Here is a 27,308-nt window from a genome sequence, read left to right on the forward strand (position 1 = left end):
AACTCACTGAAACAACACTGACAATTTTCTTGTCTACACAAAAGGTCATGAAGTGCTAAGTCCAGCTCTTCTGGATGGTTTTACCACAGAATAAACTAAAAATTGAAAATGTGTATGAACCAGTTATTAAAAGTAGACTTCTTCAGGAAAGGCAAAACAACCACTTGCAAGTCTTCCAGGTTTGATGTGACTCAAAAGAAGAAAATGAAAGTATTTATTTCCCCAAAACGCAGTCTACAACTATATGCCTACTTCCACAACTTGAAGATCTCTATATAAAAATACGTTTTGAAACTTTAAAAGCTACTATATGAGAATGAAGTACAAGACCAAGCTGTAAATCACTTAGTGAAGAAAATCTTAACAGATCTTGCTTTTCATGTGAATGTAAGTGAACTCTCAGTATGGATATACAATCAATAGAGAATGTATGCCACTGCAAGAGACATGAAAAAATGGAGAGGGTCCAACCGAGGGCCACCTAGATCAGGAAAGGATTGGGTAATTTAACATATGAAGAAAGGTTATAGAAACTGGACTTGTTCAGTCTAGAAAATAAAATCCAGGGGGATTTAAGCAGGTATTCAATATCTAAAAGGCAGTTATACAAAAAGGTGTGCTGTCTTCACAAGGATGTGCAGTGACAGGCCAATAAACAACAGGCAGAGGTTGCTTCAGGGGGAAATCCTTCCAGGATACAAGAATAAAATTATTCAGTATTAAGAACAATTAACCTTGGAATATGTGAAACGACAATTAAACAATGGCACTTCTTAGGTCCAAACAAGCGATGGCATATCCATTCCTGGGAGTGTTTAAGACTTGCCTCAGCAGAGCCCTAAATAACTGAATCTAATGCTTTCCTTTCAACAAAAGGACATGACAGACTCTTCCATGACCACGATCATCTACACAAACTGCATTACCAAATCAATGATGATCAATGCTCACCAAGGTCACTGTTCAAAAATCTATACAGATTTCAGTATACACCAGTGGGACTCAGTTAAACTTTCAATAAGGCTGCTTAACCTTAAAGTGAGATCATACTGGAATGCATAAATGGTTTATTACAAATATTAATTATAATAAGTTATAGAAATATATATCATAAACATTAAATAGTAATTAGATGAACTACTAGTGTTGTAAGAACGCTGTTTCCATAGTTAATAGTAGGTAGGAAACTTCAGCAGAGCCCAACTACATTGTGCTAGCAAGAAAAAGCAAGCAGAAGTGCAAACCAGCCTGTTCCCCTCCTCTTCCAATACTGCAGTCTCATGGCTGAAGGCAAGAGCAAGGCATGCTCTGTTTCTGGGGACCCTAAGAGATAACTCAGTCTGCACAGGAAGAGCAAGCAGGAAAAAGAATAACAGCACTCTGTCACTCCTTAACATGCACTCCTCCAGAAGTACAGCATGCCTGGTACTTATCCAGCTGCATTCTTAAGAACGGTTTCCTGTCCCCTACCCCTGGAAGAAAGTGATGAAGGAAATGAAACAACCCTAGGTAATGAAACAACTTCCTCAGCTCAGGTTAATACCTCTTTCATGCCACTAAGAACTATGCACAACTTCAGTTCTTGACAGCAAGTCACTGAACAGGAAAAAAGTCTTTTCCATTTGACAACATTTTGTGTTTTTATATGAAAATATTTTTAACACACAATGATGCTTATAAACACTTGTAGCAAGAATACTTTACAGAAAGTTACTGTAGGGACAATAATATGCAGTAACTGGGTCACATAATGAAAGCTGCTCTTCACATTTTTCTAGGGCAAACTAAGCAAAGAGACGAGAACTGATGAACAACTTCAGTTCTTCTGAGTGTCATTTGTGGAAGATAAGCAACATGAGCATTTTTTTTTTTTTTTTTTTAATGTCAGATGTAAGACTGAAGACAGATCTCTTAAAGAACGAACTTTGTCAAAATGCTGGAGTTATAAACATAGGCCCAGAAACATACTCACTGATGCAGGAAAGTGTAATCTACCCTCTGCCTCACACTCATTTCATACACTCCCATAATGGCTTAACCTTTAAGCCTACCAGTGTGTTATTTATTTATTTATTTTTAACTACTACAGCTGAGACTGAAAATTTTGAAATTTTACCATTTGTTCATTCTGCCTTTTTAGGGCTCAGTTTTCAATGACTTATAAAAATAAATTATTCAAATTTTAATTACTATGCCCATAACTTTTACTGTAATAGTCTCGTTTCTCCTTTCAACCTAAGTCAAAATATAGTGCAGTCATTTCTACGAAAAAAAAAAAAAAAAGGAACTTTACTGGATTTTTTTTTTAATCCCATGCTATAAATCTTAACACTGTTGAAAATAGATATGTACATCTAGAATATAAGATCTCTGGGGCTTGAAAAAAGGCATGGCATTTGCCCATAGGGATATTCTGGCAAAGTTGTGCATCTTTTTCTGTCTCTAAAAATTCACCCACAAACTGTGGTCACATCTGAATGTAAACAAAACTCAGAAAGCACATGGTACTTCAATGCAAAGGCAGGATGGTTAGAAGTTAGCTAGAAATTGCCTTGGAAGTTTCAACTCACTGAGAAAAGTACAGACAAATATTGGCCTGTGCTTCTTCTTAAGAAAAGGAAGTTATTTTGATTGCAATACAGAGGAAAGATAAGAGAGCATTTTTGTGCCAGATGATGTTCAAAAATGTCTGTCTCTATGAATCACAGAATCATTAAGGTTAGAAAAACCTCCAAGACCATCTGGTCCAACCATCACACTACCACCAATGTCACCCACTAAACCATGTCACTCAGCGCCAGGGACGGTGACTCCACCACTTCCCTGGGCAACCTGTTCCAATGCCTGACTGCTCTTTCTGAGAAGAAACGTCTCCTCGTTTCCAGCCTGAAATGAATAGCTGTGTGGTCTGACTGTAGTTCAAATTTATTCTTTTCAGCTTTTACACTTCTTGCATACACTTTGATGAGGAATTATGTTGTTTAAGTGTTCCTTCTCAATCATGAAGCTATTTAGGACCTCAAGTATTTGATCTCTTGCATTCCAAAACCATTAGTTTTTGACTGTGATGCCAGGTAAAATTGATAGTGTAGAATAGATACAGGAAATAAAGATAAATGCTAAGGTAAAGGCACCCAAACATCACCTTTCCCACAGTTCAGTTTTTAGGTTCTGAAACTTCAAAAACAATTACTTTCTTTAATCACTTAAAACCTTGATCTTTAAAACTAAAAAGGACTCCTTAACTCAAACTACAACAAATTGCAAGAGATATTGCTTTAATTTTCACTGTATTATTCTGAAACTACTTGAGCGCTAGAATTTAAGCAAAATTAGAGGAATTAGAGCAATTTTAGGAAAGAACCTTTGACTTAAGTAAAAGCAAGCAGGTTATATTCTGACCACTAACATGCTTAATTTAATCAGTAGTGAAATGGCAGATTCTGGTTTAAGCCATGCTGGAAGTTCTGCTCAATGTGCTCAAAATTTCCAGACATGTTCTGAACCACTGGGTCACTGTAACATGGAGCTCAGTTCTTATGGGAAAGGACAGCATGCAATAGCTGGCTGATCAACAAAGTCCAACTCAGTGCAGTGATTTCTGTTTATCTGATAGCTGGTTTGTTTTCAAATAAACTTAACAGAAAAAAAATAAATAAATCTCTTCCTCTAAGTAATTCAGAAAGCCTGGCCTTCAGAGAAATGATTCAACAGAATAAGGTGGCCTATTTTAGGATTATTTAATCATAACAATGTGAGAAATAGTTTGAAGGCATAGTATATTTCTTCAGCATACAAAGAACCTGAATATACTTACCCGTCCTCGTTCTGTGAGAGTTGTTAACATAATAATCAGCGACAGCTTGTGATCCCAGACAACTTGCCAGAAGTGTGCACATGTGTGAGGAAGAGGTCCTTGTGTAGCAATGTACCTGTTCACAATGCCCACAGAAGGAATTTCCATCTGTAAGGAGAAAAATGCCTTATGTAAAATTGTTCTCACTACTCAATTAGTGCCTTTTTTTTTTTTTTTTTTTTTTAATATTCAGAGTTTCATTCAAACAGAGCATGTTGTTACGAAAGATTAAGAATATGAGCAAGAAGACCATCAAGATCACAATTTATTATGTGATAATCTTCAAAAAATTAATTTAAACAAATTTTATACTATAAATACTACATCTCTTCAACCGAAATAGGAAGAGCTAATTAATACTGAAAATGTATTTCAAAACTTGAAACTGCAAATCTTTCAATGTTCTCTTTAATATTTAGTAAGAAATATTTAGTAAGGCAAGGTATACCAAAGGTGCACTAGCAAAAGCAATGTAATAGTTAATATGCAGTAAGTTAATAGTTTGTTCTTTCCCAAACGTATCTGATACACATTCTCTCCCCCCTCTTTTCTTTGTCTCCCATCTTAAACTTGTGATTTAGGCAATTAGCGTTCTGTTTTCTCTTCTGGACCCTTTATAGTATAGCTGATAGGCTCTAAGTGGTTCTACAGGAAAAAGGCTTAATTTAAGTTATAGGAGACAGCCTCAGAATTTACAAAATAGAGAAAAATTATTTACAGAAAGAGATGAATCAAAATTACAGATTTCACCTACATTTTGAAAAAGATTGGTCCTAATACCTAAATTAGCTAACAAGCTAATTTGGAAAGGTTTATTTTAAAATATATAGTCAAAGGCTATCAGAAAAACAACAGGTTGGAAAATGTGATTGACAGACAAGAACTGTTCACACACTTCCAAGCTTTCTGAGGTATTTATTGAGAAATTAAAGTTGACAAAATACCTAATTTAAGCAATGCTAAACTATTTTTAATCTCCAAGACATTGATCAGACAGGAAAACACTTTCAGTAACTAACAAAAAGCTACAAGAGTTGACTGTTCTGCTTCATCAATTTAATGAATCAATATTCACAGCCACAAGACAAAAATCCGAAGACCATTTTCATTAAAAGTATTATTAAAAAATCAAGCTGGAATGTTGCCCATTTTCCTCAGGTCTACATAAGGAGCTAGATATTAAATCCACAAAATTATGTCATGCAGTATGGGAAAATGATGGTGGATTGCATGTGCTTTTATCTGCTGTGTATCAGAGTGACCACCTGTTTCACAAGAAACATCTCCTCTTTTACATTATGTATCTATACATCTTTTACATTTATGAATCCCCAAAATGTAAAATGAATATCTCTTATTCCTTAAAAAAGGCTAAATTTAGTCTGCTATTGTAATATAGAAGGTGAACAAATGCAGGTCTCTGTATGACTTACATTCACATAATTCGCATTAATGTAATCTTCATCTCCCTGCAGTATTATCCTGGTGGCATCATCTGCACACAAAAAATAAAATAAAGAAGGAATTGAATTAGAAATTATGGGTCATGCTTCCTTTTTATTAAGTCAAAAAAATGAGGAATTGCAGACATAAACAGCAGGTTACAAAACAAAATAGATCTTTTAGAAAATAAAATGAACATTTATATAACTTGGATAATATAATTAAATCTTTACAAAGAAATTAAATACAACAGTCTTACAAACTATCATTTAGAGTAAAAAAATATGCAAAAAGTCTGTATATAATACTCACAAGGTAGAACATCTTTGTATCGATTTTTGTCCATATTCTGAGGTACCTTTGCACACGTAACAGCCAACCCTGGTTTCTTCCTATAAAGTTGCTGCAAGGCAGAATTTAAAAATAGGTGAGTTTTTGAGGGATACAATTGTGCAAAATTCCTGAGTTTTATTTATATATGTGTATCTTTTTATGTGAAAATAATTTCTATTATTCCTAGTCCATCATCATCTCTAGAAGAATTTCTAGGAAAAGAGAGAAAATATGCAAATCATTGATATACATAGACCGCTTCCTTGCGAAGTCTTCTTTGTCTTATAAGATGTACCACACAATTGTGGGAGGGCTAGAAGTAAAACTGAGAATGAGTGTGGAAGAACTGAGCAATAAAAAACATCAGAAGAAAAAAAAATACGGACCGATATTTCTTGGAGTCAACTGTAATACAAAAATACAAACATTTTCTGGACAAAAACTACCACATTCAACCCTGCAAATACTTGAAAATGCAAATCTTTAATGTATCACAGTCTCTTAATACGTGACTTCCTTTCTTTTGGGTCATGCTCTACCTCACAAATTTTAACTGAAGTGAATGCGCGAACATATACATTATACCAAAAATAAATTTTAAGATCAAAATGCATTGAGAGCATGGTTTAAGGCAATGAAGGGTACAGGAGGAAAAACACAACAACAACAAATCAAGAAATGCAATTATACAATTACAATTTTGCTGTATTAAATATACATGAAAGCAACTTACAAATGAGTAACCCAGCTGTGCCAAAGATGTAATTGCATCTTTCATGTTTAAATATTTCGAATATGGTTTCACACATAAAATTAAGTGAAACCAATAGGATGCTAATATCCCCTACTTTAAGACAAAGGGAATAACATAAAAAAAATATTCTATTGAAAGATTTGCTAAATGCTGGGTCTCAGGATCATGGCTCACAACATATTTCAACTGCACAGCATAAGCGAGGAAAGAGGCTATGCAGCAATCAAACAGCTTCAATTAGTTATAGTTTACGTTCCATTTTACCTGAGTCAAGTTAAGATTTCTACATTTTGTGGAAGACAACGAAGACTAATTTAATGTTAAGTTACAGTTTTGGAGTTTTGTTGCTGTTGCCTAACAAAAAGGTCATATATCATTGACAGACTTGTTAAATTCTGCTTAACTGGACATAAATTATAATTATAGGAATATGTTCTGGAAAAACTTTATATGTGATAATGTACTAAACAATTATTCTCTATTTTACTAACATGAATGGAGATTGTGAGAATTACCAAAGCTGATGAGAGATGTTGCAATTGTCTCTGCTTCTGAAGGCCACTAAACAATGAATTGAAAGAAAAAGAGATTGCTAAGCTATCGCTAAAATAAGTTTATTACATTACAAAAGGGTTCTGCACTTTTTTGTAACATCAAGAATATCCTTTTAGAAATGCTATCAGGAAAAAAAATTGTCATAAAGAATCAAACATTCTATGAAGATTATTAAAGAAACATTGTCAAAGTTGTTGACTAAATTTATGCACAATAAGCACATTTAAAGGCTGGCTGATATCTTTTGAGTTGCTGTTTCAGTAGCTAACAAATTGTTACTACAACACTGCAACTACTGCTGTGGATTTTGGTAAGCCGATATAAACTATGGAGTCCAGAATTTATTTTTAAAAAAAAAGGGTGGGATTTTAACTCTCGGAAATTTTGGAAACAAAGCAGTCTTCATAAAAGGAGTGGTTATATAATAAATAACACCACAACTCTTCAGCAATCACCATTAAATCTCATGGCATTTGTAACAACAAAGGAAAAACATAAAAAATGAGGAAAGAAGGCACTACTGTTCTACAAGTTTCGAGTCATAAAGGATTATGCCAGACTTCAACTATGTGAAATTAATAGATAACAACAAGCAGGGTTTCTCCAAAGTTACAATAAATGTTTGGATCCCCAATAGCTAAATGAACACAAACACACACACATTATAATTTATTTCCATTAGAGAAGGAACTGAGTTATCTTTTCTCATTTCTTTTGCTAACACTGAAGAACTATTTTAATAAAGTACATTTTGTTAGTCAGTTTTCTAGGATATTCTCTGCTGACATGTTGTAGAACATAACAAACATTAATGAATTAATCTATACAGCAGTTCAGCCAAGTCTTATCCCACATACGGGGGAACCTCACCAGCAGAGTAACTTGCCCATGAAGTAACCATCAATGTTTTGGATTGCTACTGAAAAAATATCACAGACTGCACATTACAAACCTCAAATATAACTTAACATCGCAAACTTTCATATCAGCCTCTAAGAGAAGAAGAACAGGAGCAGTCAAGTTGCTGCTGTTACTCCATGAAAGGCAGTGAAATATGAGAATGTGAAAAATCAAGTTAGGGTATAAAAGGTTTCAGAAACTTCACTGAGCAGCATGGGAAAAGAAACAAAGTACAAGACTATCCTCTGTCAACTCTGCTATTGTACTCAATAAAAAACCCAACATTTAGTGAGCTTTGGGTATTTGAGCTAGAAACATGTTAATTAAAACATTTGTCTCAGCAGGTAATGTTTTATGCAAGTCTGATAATTCATTCTCCTCTTTCTCCTGCAGGGGAGGGTGAAACTGATGGGCAACTCATATTTATGTTCTCTTGAAATAAGACCGAAAGGGAGCAATAAGTTTTGTAATTAATTAAGCCCTGACTTTACTTGATGGTCACAGCTACTGGTCTGTATTAATAGCGTTTGAGTTGAGCATTACCTACCTCAAACTGAATAAGTACTGTCCCACTTTCCAGTCCTTTCCTTAGCTGTTCCATAGACTCCTCCAGAGTATCAGCATATTCAGAACAGATAGGAAGAAGAGAATCTGGGAGATTTTGGGAATCAACTTCATCTTCTGATTTAGGCTCCACAAATTGTTTAACTACTGAAAGATGCATTGAAAATTAAAATCTGTTACATACAGTACTAATGTGCTTGCAACACATACTAAGATTTACCAGCTTGCGAGAACAAGATTTGCAAATTTAAGGTCTCAAGAAAGCAAGTAACAGCAACAGACTTTTATTTCTTTATATACCATATTACTGAAGAAAAGGGAAAGAGTAAAAGGTCCTCATGGTCTTCAGGAAAACAAAACTCCTTAAGGAGCCAACTATGATGGCAAACCACTACTTCCAAACGCAAAGATATTTTTTTTTTTTGCTGTCATCTAGTCTTGCAGGTGGAACTGCTGGACATGCTTACAGCCCACAACATTAACCATTGTGAAAACTAAATGAGTTCTGCCTAAAATAATTTAGAAATTAATTAATGGAATATGTCAAAAAGCTTGGACTTCCTGCAATAAAATCAACACAAGCATATACTGTACTTCTTTTCCACTAGAGAAGCACCTGAATTCTGTTTTCCAATCTCTTATACTAACACTGAAGGATCTGATTTAATAAATTGCCAGTTTTCTATGATACTCCTTGCTAACATGTTGAAGAATGTGAAAAATGTTAAACTATACACCAGTTCTGTTGCTCTATGAAAGCTATTGTATCACTGAACGTGTCCATCTGTGGTTATTCTCCGCAATGATCAGAATGGCCCATACCTGCCAAACTACAGAAAATGGGGAAATGTTTGGACTCATGCCTATACAAATGACTGGCATGGAGTCATAGGTTATCTTTAGCTAAGAAGAGACTTATCTGCAGGTAGGAAGTGGACTAGAAAAAAGGTTAAGGAAAGACTAAATACTGCACAGAGTCACTGGAGAGGCCTGCAATAACAGGAGCAGGACTGTGTTCAGGGAGAACAAAACACAGAGACATCTGTCTTCCCAGGAACATACAAAATTTAAAATAAAGTAAATGCTACAGAGGCGTATAACATTTATGCGGTTTTATTGCCTCCTGTTTCCCAGCAAAGCATAATCCCTTCAGATTTTTAAGTCATAATGTAATCAGAAACTCTTTGCAAACCTTTGTGTTAAGGTCTCATCATAGTTCCTAAAGAAAGTAAATAATAAACCAGAAGTTTCACTTCATCTGAAAGCTCCTGGGATCTGCATGTGTTTAAATAGGAGCAAGCAAAATGGAACAAGATTGGTCCTCTGTATTTTACATATAAAGGCCTATGCCCCTACATATTTCAGACTGTCTTGTTTGCCAGCAGCAATTTAGTGAGTAGACTGCATGGGTCAAGCTCATTATCATCATAAAACATCTACTGTAGGAATTTAAAGAAAGCTCATTTGACTTGTTTTGTAGCATAATCGTGCTGGGCAACAGCAGCTCATGGGTATTTGCAAACACGCAATTAACAATTTGTAAAATTATGTATATTTACAAAAAGAACTTTTGAAAGGAATCATTTGCTGCTTTGTAGATTTTTAGAGCTAAAAACATAAGAAGAAATTCTAACTTGACAGAATCTTTGTTGCACTGGAAAGAGCCTCCAGTTAAAACTATTTATGATACTAATTTAAATGCAGGGAGAACTTTCTAGCACGGACATATTCCAAGTGAACCGAGAACACATGTATTTAAATAGAAGGTATTCCACCAACCATAAGAACACCAGTCTCAAATACATTAAAAAGTGAATAAAATAAGCCCAGTTACCTTTCCGCCTGACCAAAAGTGCAAGCTCTCTCGTGTGAGATTCTCTGCTGGCTTTTATGAACATGACCACCTGGTCATGCGTGTGCTCTGAGATATCTCGTCCATTAATTAATACTATTTGATCACCTTCATTCAGTTTTGGAATGCATTTATCAGCCTGTTTCAAGACCAAAGAAACATATAAATGTCACTGCATCCAGTCATGTAAAGAGGAACAAATCAGTATATGAAGTTCATCATGCAAGCAAATTCTTCCGAGTCCTCTTGACAAAATTTCATCTTCTGTTACAGAAATTCTATCAAAGAAATGAGATCTAAAGCTTTTTGTTGCTTCAAAGCCTCTCAATGAAGATGAGAAACAGTTCAAACGGCATACTAATAGCTAAAAAAAGAATTTGTATTCATCAGATAGCCATTAGCAAATTGCTCTTAAAGATATAAATTTCAAACACTAAACGTCAGCAAATGAATTTCCGGAAAAAGCATTCTAAGCATACAAGATGACAGACTTATTAAGTAAACATCCTTCACTTTTTATGCAGAGAATACTGAAAAGCCCAAATATGACTGAGGTTATTAAACCAAGGATAATTTAAGTAACATGATGTTCCCTGGACATCCATTTCTTTTTACAATTTTAAGAAGTTTATACATATGTTGTATTTTTGATATTTATCAGATTCTTAATTGGTAGATATCAAATGATATACCCATTTCATTCACTTAGAGTTTTAATAAATTGATGTAGGTGAGTATTTGATTTATGATGCTCAAGTACTATGCAATTACAACACATTTCAGTGCTACCTACCTGTGCTGCACAGAACATTAGGACACGGTTCTTCCCATTACAACTGAAAACTTGCATTATAGCTTGCCTTGGATACAGCAATTTAGTTTATCTTCCATACTCTAGCATTTGTTTGGCTTATTTTCCTGCCACACTTGCTAGCACACTTAGCTTTGCATCCCGCACAAAGTAATTCAAGCCATGGCCAGAATGATGATATTGGCTTAAGTGATGAATTAACGTGAAGGCTGCACCCAGAGAGTCTTGGTCAATAGCTGTATATCAGGGTAGAGGCTGGTGACAAGTGGCTGGTGACAGACCCTCAGGGGTCTGTCCTGGGACTGGTACTGTTTAAGATATCTATCAACAACATAGACAGTGGGATCAAGTGCACCCTCAGCAAGTTTGCAGATGATGCCAAACTGAGCGGTGTGGCTGATACAACAGAAGGAAGGGACACCATCTAGTGGGGCCTGGAAAAGCTTGAGAAGTGGGCCCATGTGAACCTAATGAGGTTCAACAAGGCCAAGTGCAAGGTGCTGCACCTGGGCCAGGGCAATCCCAGGAATGAGTGAGTACAGTCAGTGTACAGACTAGGAGAAGAAATCTTTGAAAGCAGCCCTGAAGAGAAGGACTTGGGGGTTCTGGTGGACAAAAAGCTCGACATGAGCCAGCAGTGAGTGCTAGCAGCTCAGAAGGCCAACTGCATCCTGGGCTGCATCAACAGAGGAGCGGCCAGCAGATGGAGAAAGGGGATTGTCACTCTCTGCTCTGCCCTTGTGAGGCCCCACCTGGAGTGCTGTGTCCAGGTCTGGGGCCCCCAGCACAAGAAGGGCGTGGGGCTGTTAAAGAGGGTCCAGAAGAGTGCAACGAAGATGATCAGAGGGCTGGAGAAGCTCTCCTGTGAAGGAAGTGTGAGAGAGCTGGAGATGTTCAGCCTGGTGAAGAGAAGGTTCCAGGGTGACCTTATTGCAACTTTTCAACACTTAAAGGGGGCTTATATAAAAAGCTGGAGAGCAACTTTTTGCTTGGGCAGACAATAACAGGACAAGGGGGAATGGTTTTAAACAAAAAAGAAGGGAAATTTAGATTAGGGGTTAGGAGAAAATTCTTCACTCAGAGGCTTATGAGGCACTGGAACAGGCTGCTGAAAGAAACCATGGATGCTCCATCCCTGGAGGTAAGACTAGACTGGATGAGGCCCTGGGCAACCTGATCTAGGGGTGGCATCCCAGCCCATGCAGGTGGGATGGAACTAGGTGATCTTTAAGATCCCTTCCAACCCAAACCGTTCTATGATTCTATGATATACAAAGCTGATTAAAGGATCAGAGCATGAGGAAAGGCTGGGAGAGCTGGGATTGTTTAGTCTAGAGAAGAAAAGGCTCAGTGGGGAATCTTATTAATGCATATTAATACCTGAAGAGAGGGTGCAGAGTGGAAGGAGCCAGGCCCTTCTCAGTGGTGCCCAGAGCCAGGACAAGAGGCAATGGGCACGAACTAAAACACGGAAGTTTCTATTTGAACATCAGGAAACACTTTTTTTTTTGCCTCCCTCCTGTGAGGGTGACTGAGCACTGGAGCAGGCTGCCCAGAGCTTGCGGTGTCTCCCACCTTGGAGATATTCAAGACAACCTTTGACAAGAGCATCAACTTACATAACAATTCTATTTTCATTGCTATCTCAATTTTCAGTTTGTCTAGGAAGTACCCAGCTATACAAGAATCATATACTTAAATACTCCATTTAAAATCTTTTATAAATGAGACCTAAGTCCATTACAGTCTCTTCTTCCGTATTCATAGTTATTCCCTCTATTTCCTTCATGCTAACACAGGTTCCCTGAACTTTGTTCATCCAATGTTATTGGTCCTATCAAGAAACAAAATGTGAACAAGACGCTTAAATTAGCCCTTTCCTCTTGATCCTGGTTATACCTTGCAGGAAGCATGGATAACTCTCCTGAACTAAGTTTATCAGTGATGTACTACATTACCAAGTAAAAAACAGAAGATGACAGAAAGGAGAGGTGATAATGATAGAACCAACAGGAAGAAAAATGCACAGCTAGAAAAAAAAAAGTGATATGGAGATGAAAATAAATTGGGAACCGTTTGTGTCAGAAAATAAAGTAAAATTAAAGAAAATTTAAAATGTGTGTAAGTGCCAGAAAACAGATAAGGGAGAAGAGAAGGAAGATAGAGAAAACAAAGATGTATGCAAAAGAAAAGAATCCAAATAGAAAAGCTGATTAAAAAATCAATTTAAAAAATTAAGATTGCTTTCCCCCACTTTTTCTAAAGAAAAAAGGATATGGAAGATTGTCAATGATGAACGAAAGACATGAAAAGAGAGGAACAATTATAATCAGCAACGGTGTCCTTCAACACTGATTTAACCAGGTATTCACAGTTCCCAAGAAGAGTCCCTTCCATACTTTGTATAATTTATGAAGGCAAGACTGAAGAATGCGACTATGAACAATTGATTTAATCTCTCTAAAATGCTGTTAGTAATATTTGAGAAGATAAACGATATAAAGATCGTATCAGTCATACAGACTGATCTGGTCAGTCTAGGAGCATCAAGAAGTCAACAAAAATATAGAAGGAATGGTTTCTGAGTTCCTACATTTGTCAATAATTTAGAATTCTTGGCTGGTTGCTGGCTATTATTCTTTATTACAGGAGAAGATGAATATCTATGCTCAAAGAAGCTATATTAATCATGTGACATGTTAATGCCTCAGCTCTCTTGCTTGAATCATCTGACTGTATAAAATATATCTCAAAGGGGAATTAATTCTTTCCATGTAAGCATAATTTGTAGATTTTTCAGATACAGAGCTTTTTCAGACAATTAATTATGTCAAAGGCTTCCTGTCCTATTGACACACCCAATGTTTCATTTTATGCTAATCACTTTGTTATTGCCCCAAGAAGCATGCATACTATTTTTCAGTCAGAAGTTTTATTAAATACAACCATAACTACTTCTTTATCACCTTTGGACATTAATACTGTTTGTGGGAGGAAAAAAAAAAAAAAAAAAAACAGTACAGAAATTTTGTTAAAAAAAAAAAAAAATACCAGTTGCAAGAAGTTGTTGTTCTTTAGATTTATGCTCTCCTGCAACTCATTTTGCTATTCTGTCCTCAAATTTTTCTAGCAATCTAGATTACTGCTGTAGTAGAAGGGAATTTAAAAAACAAACCCACACAACTTTATTTTCCCTTTTTTTTATTTTCCAAAGGGAAAATACTGCCTTATTTTGTGAGTACAGTTTCTTCTCTTCCACAAAAAAAAAAAAAAAAAAAAAAAAAAAAAAAAAAAAAGACAAATCTTTTTGAAGGAAAATTGAAAAAAAAAAAAAAAAAAAAGTAACCTACAAACCTCATAAATATTCTTGGCAAATAATATTATTAAATAGTGTCCCTGAGCACAATTTGCTTGGTAATGTGTGAATCCAGAACAAGCTGAAACAGCAGCAAATACAATAAAGGAATGACATCTCTGATGTTCTATGAAGCTAAAGTAAACCAAAAATGCATTCCATATAACTACGTAAACTCTCAAATATCAATTACATTTTATTAAATAGTCAAGAGAAGGTGAAATATAGTTTATGGAAAACTATATAATCAACATTACTACTGTTATGCTCTCTATTTTTTCCTCTTCATGTAATATGGTGTGATTTATATAACACTGCTGTTGAATATTGAATACTGCGTTGTGTAAGTTGTGTAAGTTTCCAGTTTATTCCTTGACCCTTGATAACTTGCTCACTTGTTGCTTTATTAGTCTAGAAAGCTAATTGGTCACTTCTATCTATGCCTACAGTTACTAATTGGAGATGCTTAAATGAAGCCTTTAAGTTAGAATTACAGTCCTTTTCCAATCAACAAAGAGAAAAACAGATCAATACTGCCATACTTCCCAGAAGACAATCTGATCGGCCAAAGGATAACCACTGCCTCTGGAGAAGCATCTTTCCTTCACAAATTGTGAAATGAGCCTGCTTGTCTTATATTCACTTCAATATCTCAAATAACCCTTACGAAGATTGCTAGGTTGAACACAAACCCTTAAGGTCTGTTTCATTTTCCCTTTATGGATTCAAGTTATAATGATAATTTCCTATTACTTTTCTATTCAAATATTGTAGCTCATAACAGAGTGCTGTGTACTGCGTTAAGTCAAGCCACAAATCTTAAATGCTTCAGCATACAAGTTCTCAAACAATTTCTTTTAGCTAGATTTACATCATGACATTCAGATATCAGCCCTGTGTCTGCTTATCACATTTCAAGAGTCTCTAATATGTAGAGCACAACAGACTTGTAAGTTTAAGTTGGAACTATCTCCTATCAAGTTAACACTGAGATTGTTTTATGAGAGTTGGGAAATATACTTTGGAAGAAGGTGAGTGAAATAAAAATATAAGATGCATATCCTCACAAACTTAAGAACCACTTATTTTGAAAAATGTTAGTGTTATATCATTATTTCACAATTCAGCGTAAGAACTCAACGGCTGTACTGATTTTGATGAATGTACACGTAGTCCAGAAACATTGCCATAATCAAATATCCATATCAAAACAAAATGAGTGCAAACACAAAATCACTAAGGTTGGAAAAGACCTCCAAGATCATCTGGTCCAACCATCACCCTACTACCAACGTCACCCACTAAACCATGTCCCTAAACACCACATCCAACCTTTCCTTCAACACCTCCTGGGATGGTGACTCCACCACCTCTCTAGGCAACTCATTCCAATGTCTGAACATATTCTGCTCCCCACTCCTGAACCCCTGCTCTGCCCTCCGTATTCCCCCATCCTATTAGCGTTTTTAGCATTAAGGATTTCTTCAGTTACTGAATAGTCAGACCACAACAAGATGTCAACAGGTTGTTCCCTTAAGCATTTATCCTCTCCTAACCACCCTACAAAATTATTTTAATCACAGCATCCTTTGTCAAGGAGTTTCATAGGTGTCTTGTGCCCAAAGAACTACTACTATTCATTCATTTTCAACCTGACTTTCACAAACTTGATTTGATACTCCATACTTCTTTTAATGGAATCCCCTGCTACCTGTTGCACATTGCTCCAAAAAACCTTGCAGATCTTTGCCATATCTCTCTGAAATCCTTTATTTTTTTCTTGGCTGCTGAGGCCCAGACTACTCACTTCTGTTCTGCATCTTCAACCATTCTTTTTGCCCCTCTTCAAACATTTTCCATTTTCCAGAGCCATTTTAAGATGCATTTTTTGAGATGATAGGGGAAACAAACATGCTTTCAGCAATTCCCAATCTTTTCATCCACAGCGCAAGAAAACACTGGTCAAATCAATTTCTAAAAAAAACCCAGCTCATCTATTATTTCATACTGGTTGTGTGTTTCCAAATTCCTATGAGTAAACACTAGACATTGGTGGAAGAAGTAATAAATGAGAGATTAAAAATGGTAAGAATTTACTTACAGGTGATCCTGGAGTTATTCTCGATACCAGTAATGGCATTTTTTGATCTACACCACCCTAGAGATGAAGAAAATAATGACTATAAATGTATCATTATAATACGTACATTATAAACATAAGCAATTGCCTATTTTAATTTTATTTTTATAAAGTTAGTGTTCTATCACTGTACATGTAAGTCAGTTAGGTTGAATTTTGATGAGTGAATGTCAGGAGACGTGTGTGTTTTTTTCCAGTTAACTAAAACCAGTGTCTTTGCCTGCCTGTACATTTTAACAGGCAATAAACAGATGAAATGCACCATTACTCAAATCCTACTCTTCGACCTAGCCTAATTCAACGTTTGTACTCACTAAGTGGACAGTATCCTTAAATATTGTGATGAACTTGCAAGAGGTCAGGTAGCAAAGTTCCAGACAGCTATCTTCCCTTATTCCCTTTACATGAAGCTACCACTGCTCCACCAATAAAATGCCTCAAGCAAAATGATCAAATTCGACCCTGATTTTGATATTATGGCTAGTTTACACTACTCTATCTTTTTAAATAGAATTTCAGTGAGGGGATGTCAAAAATTTACACAGAAATCAATACTTATTTCAATTTTCTTCCTTAATTAATTTTCATCTCTCCAATGTGATTTTTTATGGGTATATTCAATAAGGTATCACAAACTCAACTATTTAACTTGTTTTATAATACAGAAGCAAGTTTTTCCAGAAATTAATACCTTCAATTAAATGTTGGAGTCCACATTTATGCAGCAAAATAGGCAGTTTGCTTTTGAAACATGTCATGGTCATTAAAAATGAAATGTATTCATAATGCTAAATCATCTACATAAATCCTGTAAAAATAAGCAAAAGATTGGTGTTTTACCTTTAGATTAAATCCAAACTTCCCATCTTCATCTGGTGTGATTCTCACCAAAAGTAACTCTCCCTCAATTAGTTCATTCTGTAATATACAGAAAAATCAACAAACTTTTCTAGTTTTTAAAACAAGACAGCAGCAAATAAGAATATAGTGTATCCAAACGTAGACATGCTGAACAAGAATACTCTATGTAAATCTGTGTTTTAAAAAGGAAGAAGTTAAGGTTAAAGAATACACTCACAATTGTAACCTTTAATTGTAAAAATAGCAGCATGTATATTGGTGGATATGTTCTTTGCTTTTTCTGCACTAACACTGTTACTGTCATCTTAACTTTTCCAATTGATACCTATTAAATTTTTCAATGTGTTGTCCTTGCTAAAGGTGACTGAAGGAAAAAAAAAAAAGATAGGTACAACACCCTTGAAGCACTCTTACTCTAAGTATTATGAAGTTACTTCTTTTTCTTCAACTTTTCTCCTCTAAAAGGGTACACGATATCTTTTGCAGGAGATCCACAAGCCGGAATGATTAAAACTTGGTGGCAGCTACTGGACAGGCAGATTAGAAAGTTGTTAAGCACACCTCTGGAAGAGGCTGGAGAAAAGGAGAGGAATGATTTGCAGTCATAAAGCTAGCATGGGGCACCTGGTGAAAGCGTGATTTTTAGCCATCCCAGAGAGGAGATGCCTGGGATAAAACAGAGTTGTGTCTGCTATTGAGTCATATAGCCACTTGAGTTATGCAAGGATTCCCATTCCATTAAGAGATTCCCTACAAATGCTGCTAGAAACCTGGACACTATGGGAAAACAATGTAGCTGGTAGGCCTGCCTATCATATTTTATATAGAGTTTTAGATACGTTTGAATAAGGCAAGAAGATTTATTCCTATTACCGCATAAAACATGCTCATCCCAGGATATAATCACAATTTATGTGGATTCTAAATCTACAGTTCAAAGCTACATTTAGCACCAGTTTTGATTTTAAAAGAATGCAACTGAACATACCTTATCACAGTAGTACTGACCGGAATCTTCTGTTGAGCTACTTTTTGTAATGTTGTCATATGTTTCTAAGAAGTATTTATCCACCCCTTCCAAAGGGTAAGAGCCAGAAATGTTACCAACTCCATTGGGAGACTGAGCCAAGGTTTTAGGTGAGGTATGGGTCAGAGAATTCCGAGTTGGACTATTTCCCAATACGTTCCTTTGTTTAAGAAAGATAAATAAATATTAGGAAGGTATAGTTATCCAGATTTTTATGTTAAACAGCATAAAACATGCAAACGTACTGCTCGGTTCCAAGAGCAAGCCAATTTCATACTTGGATTTTAACACTTCTTGCCATTCAAAGTAACAGTTATTTGATCTGTGGATGTCCAGAAGAAGGGACAAAACAAAACTGAGTAGCAGAAACATTTTTAGCAAATTACTTGGAGGTTAGCAGTGAAAGGCAATGCTGAAGTGGTACAGGAAATCACAGTAACGTGGAGGAAATGAGAGTTGAGCCCCAGGGGAAAGGCACTCCAGTCCTACCCATGAAAACTGTATACTGTGATTCCACTCATTTTTGCAAAGTACTCTTTTTCATTCCACTCACATGAGTGCCAGCTCAACCTTATCTCTCTGCGAGAAGGTGGTTTGCAGAAAAGCCACGGTAAATTGTCAGAGAAATAGGAAATGAAGTGACCTTGACAGGGCTAATAACAGTACTATATTCTGTCTTTGAGGTAATTATAGCCATGAAGAAGGACCCAGAATTAAATGGAAGTGTAGACCTGAACTAATGGGTCAAGAACCTTAAAATTCAACGATGAAAAAAAAAAAAAAAGAAAGAAAACAGTAAGTAAATGAATACATCATATCTTAGAATTGGACAAGCTGCCTGGTAGTGCCCCATGACCTTTCAAATGTTCACTCAGCTACAGTTATTTCTTCTGAAGGGGAAGAAATGCAGACCTCTAATACAACTAAAATTGTTCTTCAATTAGATCAAACTCACCATACATAATAAAAGATCCATCTTCACAAAAACTACACAATACTTTGTGAAAATCTGTGTGTTGGGAAAGCTCGGTGCAGCTTAGACACAGTGTCCTATCATTAACGTATAGTGCTGTGTATGGCACAAACTGAGATGTGCCACACTGCAGACTGACCTTGCACTTGCATCATGGATGCTCAGTGGCAGGACAGTTTGCAGCAATACTCTGCACTGCTACTGGGCAACCCAACACTGGAATGAAGTACATTTGATCCTTGGAAGCACGTGATGTTAGTTTTTTTTACAGAGTGTATGTGATTCATTATCTGCTTCACCATACCTAAAAGCAACATTAAATCCTCAAAGAGAGGAAGTATCAGAAGTAAACCCTGGCATTGAAATTTGTGAATTCCAACATCAGTCTCTGCTCTGGTGCAATTCTATTCATATACGTGAGCTTTTCTGAACCATTCCCAGGGGCCACTGCTAGCTGTCAATGAACTACACTGCAGAGGAACGTAATGTAGGCTTTTAACATACAGGACCTGCAAACATTAATAATAATGCAAACACTTATTTCTCAGTTTGTAGAAATCTGACTACAACTTATGTTGAAAGATGTCATTTGGCAAATGTGGTTTTGCCTTAATATTTCTGATGCTCAGTTTTATTACATGTTCTTGGCAATGTGAATTAAATGGTTTGTACAACATTTGCAGGATTTTCAGTTACCACAGGAAATGTTTTTCAGGAGACATGATTCACTTGGCTCTTTCAATAATCTGAAAATACTTTGGCAAACAATAATGACACTTAAAAAAAAAAAAAAAGAATTATGCTATTATGATTATTTTTTTTAATCTGGTAGCTTCCAAGAGGTTTTCATTATTTCTTGAAGTCATTGTTAAGTAAGCAGGAACACTGTATATGTAAACACATCATAATACATTTTTCAGAACATATGTTATTAAGAAAATATTCACTTGCAACTTGAGAGCATAGCTCCTAATGATCTTCCAGTGTAGAAAAAATTAACACCACCAGAAGAACATGACAAATTACTTCAGTTAGTGCTTCCTGGCACTACATAAAGTCACGAGATAAAATTACCAGCAGATTTTAGCATCAGTAAACTTTTACAAAAGGTTATACTGAACAGTTTAAAATTATTATTATTTTGTTAACAGCACTTATGGTCATGTTAGGAAGTAAAACTTCCCACATCCTGATCCAAAATCTTATTTAAAAAAAAAAAAATAAAAGCTTTATAATATTCATTGGTTTACACATCCATTTCGATTTTCAAACTATAAAAATAAGTACTTGGAAAAAATAATTTATGTATTTTGTTACATAGCTTAAAGCTAAGGAATCTATAATAAAGTTTAAAGAAAACTCACTTTGGTGATTCTTGTTCCGATGACCTGTTAAAAACGAGTAAATAAACATCAGTTAAATCTTCAGGAAAACAGGAACTAAACTCTAATTAAAAAAATGCCAGTGTGTAAGCCAAAAGGTGTGTTCACAGAAAATTAAAGAATACTTAATCCTGTGCAGAAGATCTGAATCAGGCAATTATGGCATTTATGAACCACTCAACAAAAAAGTCACCAGGCAGTTCTAACTACTCACTTCCACTTCTGGCACAAGCCCAACGACAGCCAACGCATCTGCTACTGAAACGTCAACTACGCTGGAGCTTACAGAGGCAATTATTGAACAGGACACGCTACAGCATTTCAGGAAGTTTTAGCTGTGGATCACGCTGCCTGAAGATGTCACTGATTATATTTCTTTACATGTAGGTAAGGAGAAATTAGCATAGGCTGCTTCAGAAGCACCACTTAGCGTAAGAGCAGACCAGATGCTGACAGGGAATTTTAACACAAAGCATAGCTAAAGTAGAAGTGACTACACAGGTGAGGACAATCCAGCACAGAAAAGAAAGGCAATTAATTAGGGCTCTTTGCTGAGCAGCTTGGCTGATTATAACAGAGTCCTCAAGCATTATCAAGATAACATTCATACACAGCATCTGCTGTGGATAAAGTCTACTCTTTGCTCACATCCAGGAGTGAAAGAACTAGGTAATTGTAAAACTTGCTGTGCTAGAAAAAACAATTTGCTTAAACTGAGGAGGGGAAAAAATATGCAAGAACCAGTACATTGTGATGGATTGGTTATCTAACCCAATATTCTGTTTTCAGAAGTGGCTAACTGATGCTTAGGAAAAGTATTGGAAAATCGTGCAAACATTTAGTGATGCTTTCTAAGAAGACTCGCATGGCCACCAACAATTAGCAGTTCTGGGACTTCTGAAGTTGTCATTTATTCAAACATACTTAAAAGAAAAACTGAAATGGAGTATAGAGGCTGGAAATAGAAGCAATTAATCATATTAGGGAGCAGTTCTGGCTTTCTTATATTCTATAAAACATGCAAAAGAGACAAAATAAGGAAAGTTATAGTCCACTCTGCTTAGGCTGACTGTCCAGTTCCTTTACAATCCAGTTACTCCTCTCCCATTTCTGCTTCCACAAACTTGTCATGAACACCTCAGGAAACAGAAAGACTTTGTTGCTTGGAACAAGCCCTGATACTCAGGTACATTGCTGGGACAGCAGCCCCTCACCACAATTACCCTTTCAGATTACAGAATTACAGAATTTCTAGGTTGGAAGAGACCTCAAGATTACCGAGTCCAACCTCTGACCTAACGCTAACAGTCCCCAAAAGATGCCTCCTTTCCAGAAGAAGGTCACAGCTGGAGGCTAAAACGGTCAAGGTATCAAGGTATTTGCCTTACAGCAAGCTTTATCACATGAAAATTTGTTGGTGAAAGCCACATATGAATATATCACTCCCTGTCACACAAAGCAAAGCAATGACTTGCCTCAAGTTTGTATTTCTTTGCCAGTTTCTCCTGAATTTAGTAACCTAGCTACACAAATTATGGCATTTTTTTTGATAAAGTGCTCTGTCAAAACTGTTATCTTACTCATTTCAGTTAACCAACAAACATAAGCACAGCTTTTTACTAAAAGAATGGGACTTAAGTACTGTCTACTACTGTTTTTCCTTTAAACATTTCATCACAATAATTACTCAGCAGTGAAGACATAAATTAACTGTCAGATTGTAAAATGAGATCATGTTACTGTTTGTCTGTTTTATTAGATAGCTTTTTAAGTGTGGCAAATATATTCAAAAACTTAGCAGCTCTACATGGAGAAAAGTATCAAAAGTTATAACATAGAGCATTTTCTGAAGCAATTGAAGAGCTTCATCAGAAACCACCTGAAGCAGTGAGTTAAACCATATTACATCAATTAAAATAATAAGTATGATACTATAATCAATTTGAAAGTAAAGGTTACCCAAAAAAAGTGCTTGCAAATTAAAGTCTGTATGGCAGATAGAACAGAGCTTTACAAATTTAGTAAGTAGCAACCAAAAAGCCTAAGCAATACAACTCCATGCTGGAAAAATACAAACAAGCAGTTCAGCTTGGGTGCAGAGCTGAATTGTCAAATTACAGGAAGCAATTCACAGTACAGTTAGATTTTCCAAATGTTGTTTTCTAAAACAACCCTAATATTAAGAATCACGTACTATGTTTCAGTAAAAACTACAGTAGAAATAAAAGGTTCATTCTAGTTCAGTTTCCTTATTCTACAAGATGAACAAATTCTTCCTTGAGAGGCAAAGATGGTGAGTGAACCTGATTCAATAAGAATTTGTGGAAGTTTGGGTTGTGTGTACTTTTTAAAAACAAACAAACAAAAAAAAAAACACAAAAAAACAACAAACAACAACACTGTTGTTCATCTTTCTTTACTGCACTCATGCCCCACCTTTGGGATCCCACTGACATTCTCCCCCATGCTCCCACAAGTACCTTCAGTTCTCTTGTTTGCAATCCTCGCAATACTTGTACTCCCTAACTGCCAGCAGTACAAAAGATCCTTTGGCACCATGCACACATACGGTGCCTGAGCAGCCAATCTAAGAGGTACAGACAACTGTTGAACTCATAATGGAATTACTCAGTGAGAGAAGATAAGATCAAGTGTTTTTTCTACCTATACACCGGTTTTCACTAAGCTCGTAAAAAAACAAAGTTAGCATCTTTGAAAGCTCCATCCCCACATTAGATGTGACTGCAGTTGTCCAGACTTTCTGAAGTGGGAAGGAACACAGACAGGCAACACGATGACATAAGCCTTATTTCCTTTGGAAGTCATGCTAAAAATAAAGAATCATAGAATTTATTTTAGTTTGAGCTAATTGATTTCCTTCTGAGGGAAAGAACAATGAAGCTGTGTATTTTTCTATGCTGTGCCACAGAAGAGATACGGCTCTATTACCAAATTCTTTGTAGAGTTCAAGCTGTTATGTTAACCCAGGTGAAAGCTCCTAAAACAAACAAACAAAAAAGCCTACATAACATAAAATTCTGATACAATGTCCCTGTTTTAATATAATATCTCCCATCTCCAACACAGGACAGTCAGGTTATTTGAGACAAAAACACAATTTGCACTTCCATTCATATAGTCATACAGCAGATTCTCAATTATCTTAATAAAATATCTGGAGACTTAAATGTGGGATATAATCCTTTGTAATATTGCTGAAGATTTATAGGTTGAATTATTGTACTTTAATTCAAACATATCCATCTGAAGGAGTAACTGAATCATTCTGCAACCTTTTAAAATATAAAAAGGTAACCAAAAACTTAGACTAGAAAAAGACCAAATCCTTACAAGATATATCCAATCCTTACAAGATATATCAGTGCTGTGTATTCATTCATAAAGTTCTTATCAGGACAGCAAGCTATAGCTGCAGAATTTTATCTTTGCAACTCAATGAAATGTTACTTCTGGCAGTGAATTATTCACCAGTGTGACAAAGTACTTTGAACAGGAATATTGAGATCATCTTTTCTGGCTATACTGTATTCCACGTTTTACTAACTTATCTTCCTTATTTCACAACATGCAACAAGCCCCATATTTTAAGTCAATAAAAGAGAACACTCACCAGACCAACCAATCAACCTTTTCATCAAGAAAGAGAGACCTTCCTTGCAAGGAGATTAAACTTTCCATTGGATCAGCTAACATGCAAGCAATAAATGAAAACTACAAGTGATTCCTCTTCCTTACTCCACAATATGTCTAAAAAGATGCTATTTCAATCTTTCACTCACTATGGACTGCTCTGTCAGCGATGATCTTTACAATAGAACACTTTGCTGTGAAAATCCCACTCTCCTTTTGTGTCAAGTCTCAAGGAAAGACCCCTCCTTCCCACAGTTGTGTGCCCTACCAGAGAATTCTGCTATTCTGAGAACTGATGATGATAAGCTAAAGACAAACCCCAAGAGAAAAGGGACAACTGAAACAATAGAACTGTAGCAAAACTCCCTCTCTACAAACAACTGAAGGAAACATCTGTAGGTTTTGCCCTTGCAGTGTTCTTAAAGTTCTTTAAGCTTCTTTTCTTCCTAACACCTGCAGGGGTGGGGAGACCGAATACGCCAGCACTTCTATTTATCTCTTTTCTGAGAACTCCCCATTTAAACTAGGATCATTATTCATGAACCAATTAACTGCAAGATATTTACAGCATCATGTTTTGCTGCCTTTTAGAGAAGTTTACCTACAGAATGACTTGCACAGTTAACATTAAGCATTTCTGTGAACAGAAAAACTGTGCAAGGCCACATGGATTCTTTGTGCTGTACATTTGAATGCCATTACTGAGAAAACTTGTAGACTTCATGGTATACATGAGTGTTTCAGTGATTTTCTGTAAGCTGCAAACATCCACGTTGATAAGCTGCTTCCATTTCCAATGAAAGGATTCTTTCAGTTCCTCTACTGACCATAAACCATTTAATTAACTTAGTCAATAGAAAAGCCTCAGAAAAGTGTTCAAGTGAGATGATGAAGAGGATGCAAATGGTAAGTGATGGAATGACAAGGTTAAGGGAAATGAAATGGAAATGTTCTGAGATCCTCTGCCTTGCATTGGAGGGCATCTTCCTTAAGAAAGTTTGAAGTACATGAACTAGGACGACAGACTTGTGAAGTGCAGGGGATTTGTAACAATGAGGAATTAAGCATGGTTGTATATGATTAAAGACTGAGGAAAAAAGCATTTTAAATTAAGTTCTTTAAAAATATTTGCAATTTTATACCAAGGTAGTAGTTACTGGAACTTAGCTGGATACATCTCAAGGGCACTTTCATCAATGGCAGCACTTTAAAAATTTTGTATACAAAAATGAGTATCTTAGTTAAAATAATGATGTGTTCCCATAGCAAGTTTACCAAATCTCACTAAGTGGCTACAGTTTATCAAAACATTAAGCTGAAAGAATTGACCTAATGCAGGCTAAGTGCAGGAAATCTATTTTCAATGCAATAACTTTGCCAGATGATACATCACACTTACACTAGGAGCATATATACACTTCCAGAAATTCATAGCATAATGTCAGTGAATTTCCTTTTGCATACTAGCTCAACCTTTTGCTTCCTTCCCCTCCAACTCTGGGACTGTAGCCTTTATACCTTCTGCATCACCAGCAAAGGATAGTTTTAGATTGTAAGTTAAAGAGGTTAATAGCTTTGGCAAGCATGTTTAACTAAGGAAAAAGCTCATGCAGGAATATGTTGCATTTATAGTAAGTAGAATCATAGAATTGAAGTAATTTAGGTTGGAAAGGAGCCTGGGAGGTCATCTAAACTGAGTTAGATATGGGTGCTCATGCCTTTGTTCAGATTTTAATTTCTCCAAGGACAGAAACACCTCAACCTTTATGTGAATATGTTTGAAGGATAAACCAAGCTCAGCACAAATTTTATTTTCTATGTGTCTTTTCAGCACTTCCTCGGGTAACTTGGGTCCAACACCTCACATGTATATTTGCTGCATGCTTCCAAGAAGAGACTGACTCCATATTCTTAATAAACCTCTTTTGGCAGTATAACTTAAATGTGTGACTGATTTCCTCACTCCAACCTTTTGCCTCTTCTCATATCTGTGAAGAATTAGCCAGGTTTATTTTGCTGATTAATCAACAGTAAGTCTTTAAATATAAGTACAAGATCTATACAAGGCCTCATCTGTCAGTTTTTCTGCCTTATGCTTTAATGAGTTTGAATGTCTCTTCGAAATGTGTTTTACAAGTCTTCTTTCTGAAATACAGATTAAACAGAACTTTGAAGCTAATCTGTTGTTAGGCCGCAGAGCCTACTCGAAAAAAACCCTCCTGAATCAGTTGCTCCTATGCAAACAGACTAAAGCCTTGGTTTATTTCATTACACAGGGAACAAGAGAAACCGAATAGTTTAACTAACACCCTCCACACCGCTTAACTGGGATACTTTTCTTTTCAAAGTAACTCAGTTATTTTTTCTCTAAAATAGCACCTACTACATGTGGTTGAATTTATACATTCTTACTAACATGCACTCAGGTGTATTCAAAAACATGAACGAAGCTTTAGAAGAGCATGCAACAACTACATTAACAATCCATACACTACATTAACAAACCTATAGTAGGGGCATAGATACATTTTTAAAAAAATAAGCCATTAAACTTGAATTTGCAAGGTCAAAGGAACTCTGCTCCTTACATAAAGGACAAATTGGTCTCATACAAGTAACATGAATAACATTACCCTGAACCACTAAAAAATTCATTTCTTTCACTAACCTTTCACTTCTAGGGCCTTGCCATCTCTGAAAGAAACACCAGCTAACTTTAATGATACAACATTCAGTGAAGGAGGAAGCGTGGGTGTTTGTAACAATGACACGGTCTTCCCACAGAGCTAGATTAAAAACTTAAATATGGGCATGAGTAGAGGATACTCCTCCCATTTCATAGTCACAGGCT

General features: G+C 35.9%; 1 protein-coding gene across 3 annotated transcripts in view; it reads right to left on the reverse strand.

Moving 5' to 3' along the window:
* PTPN3 (protein tyrosine phosphatase non-receptor type 3) overlaps positions 1-27,308 on the reverse strand; it is a 121,683-nt gene that overhangs the window by 15,490 nt on the left and 78,885 nt on the right. For all 3 annotated transcript variants that reach the window (XM_032182622.1, XM_032182621.1, XM_032182623.1), the window contains 9 exons: positions 20,789-20,812; positions 18,413-18,611; positions 17,404-17,481; positions 16,525-16,581; positions 10,240-10,396; positions 8,389-8,552; positions 5,612-5,702; positions 5,290-5,351; positions 3,818-3,964 (listed from right to left, as the gene is read on the reverse strand). In XM_032182622.1, coding sequence (XP_032038513.1) covers positions 3,818-3,964; positions 5,290-5,351; positions 5,612-5,702; positions 8,389-8,552; positions 10,240-10,396; positions 16,525-16,581; positions 17,404-17,481; positions 18,413-18,611; positions 20,789-20,812 — 979 coding nt within the window. The remainder of the gene's footprint in view (positions 1-3,817; positions 3,965-5,289; positions 5,352-5,611; positions 5,703-8,388; positions 8,553-10,239; positions 10,397-16,524; positions 16,582-17,403; positions 17,482-18,412; positions 18,612-20,788; positions 20,813-27,308) is intronic.

The sequence above is a fragment of the Aythya fuligula genome, chromosome 2, assembly GCF_009819795.1.
Source record: "Aythya fuligula isolate bAytFul2 chromosome 2, bAytFul2.pri, whole genome shotgun sequence".
NCBI classification, from domain to species: Eukaryota; Metazoa; Chordata; class Aves; order Anseriformes; family Anatidae; genus Aythya; species Aythya fuligula.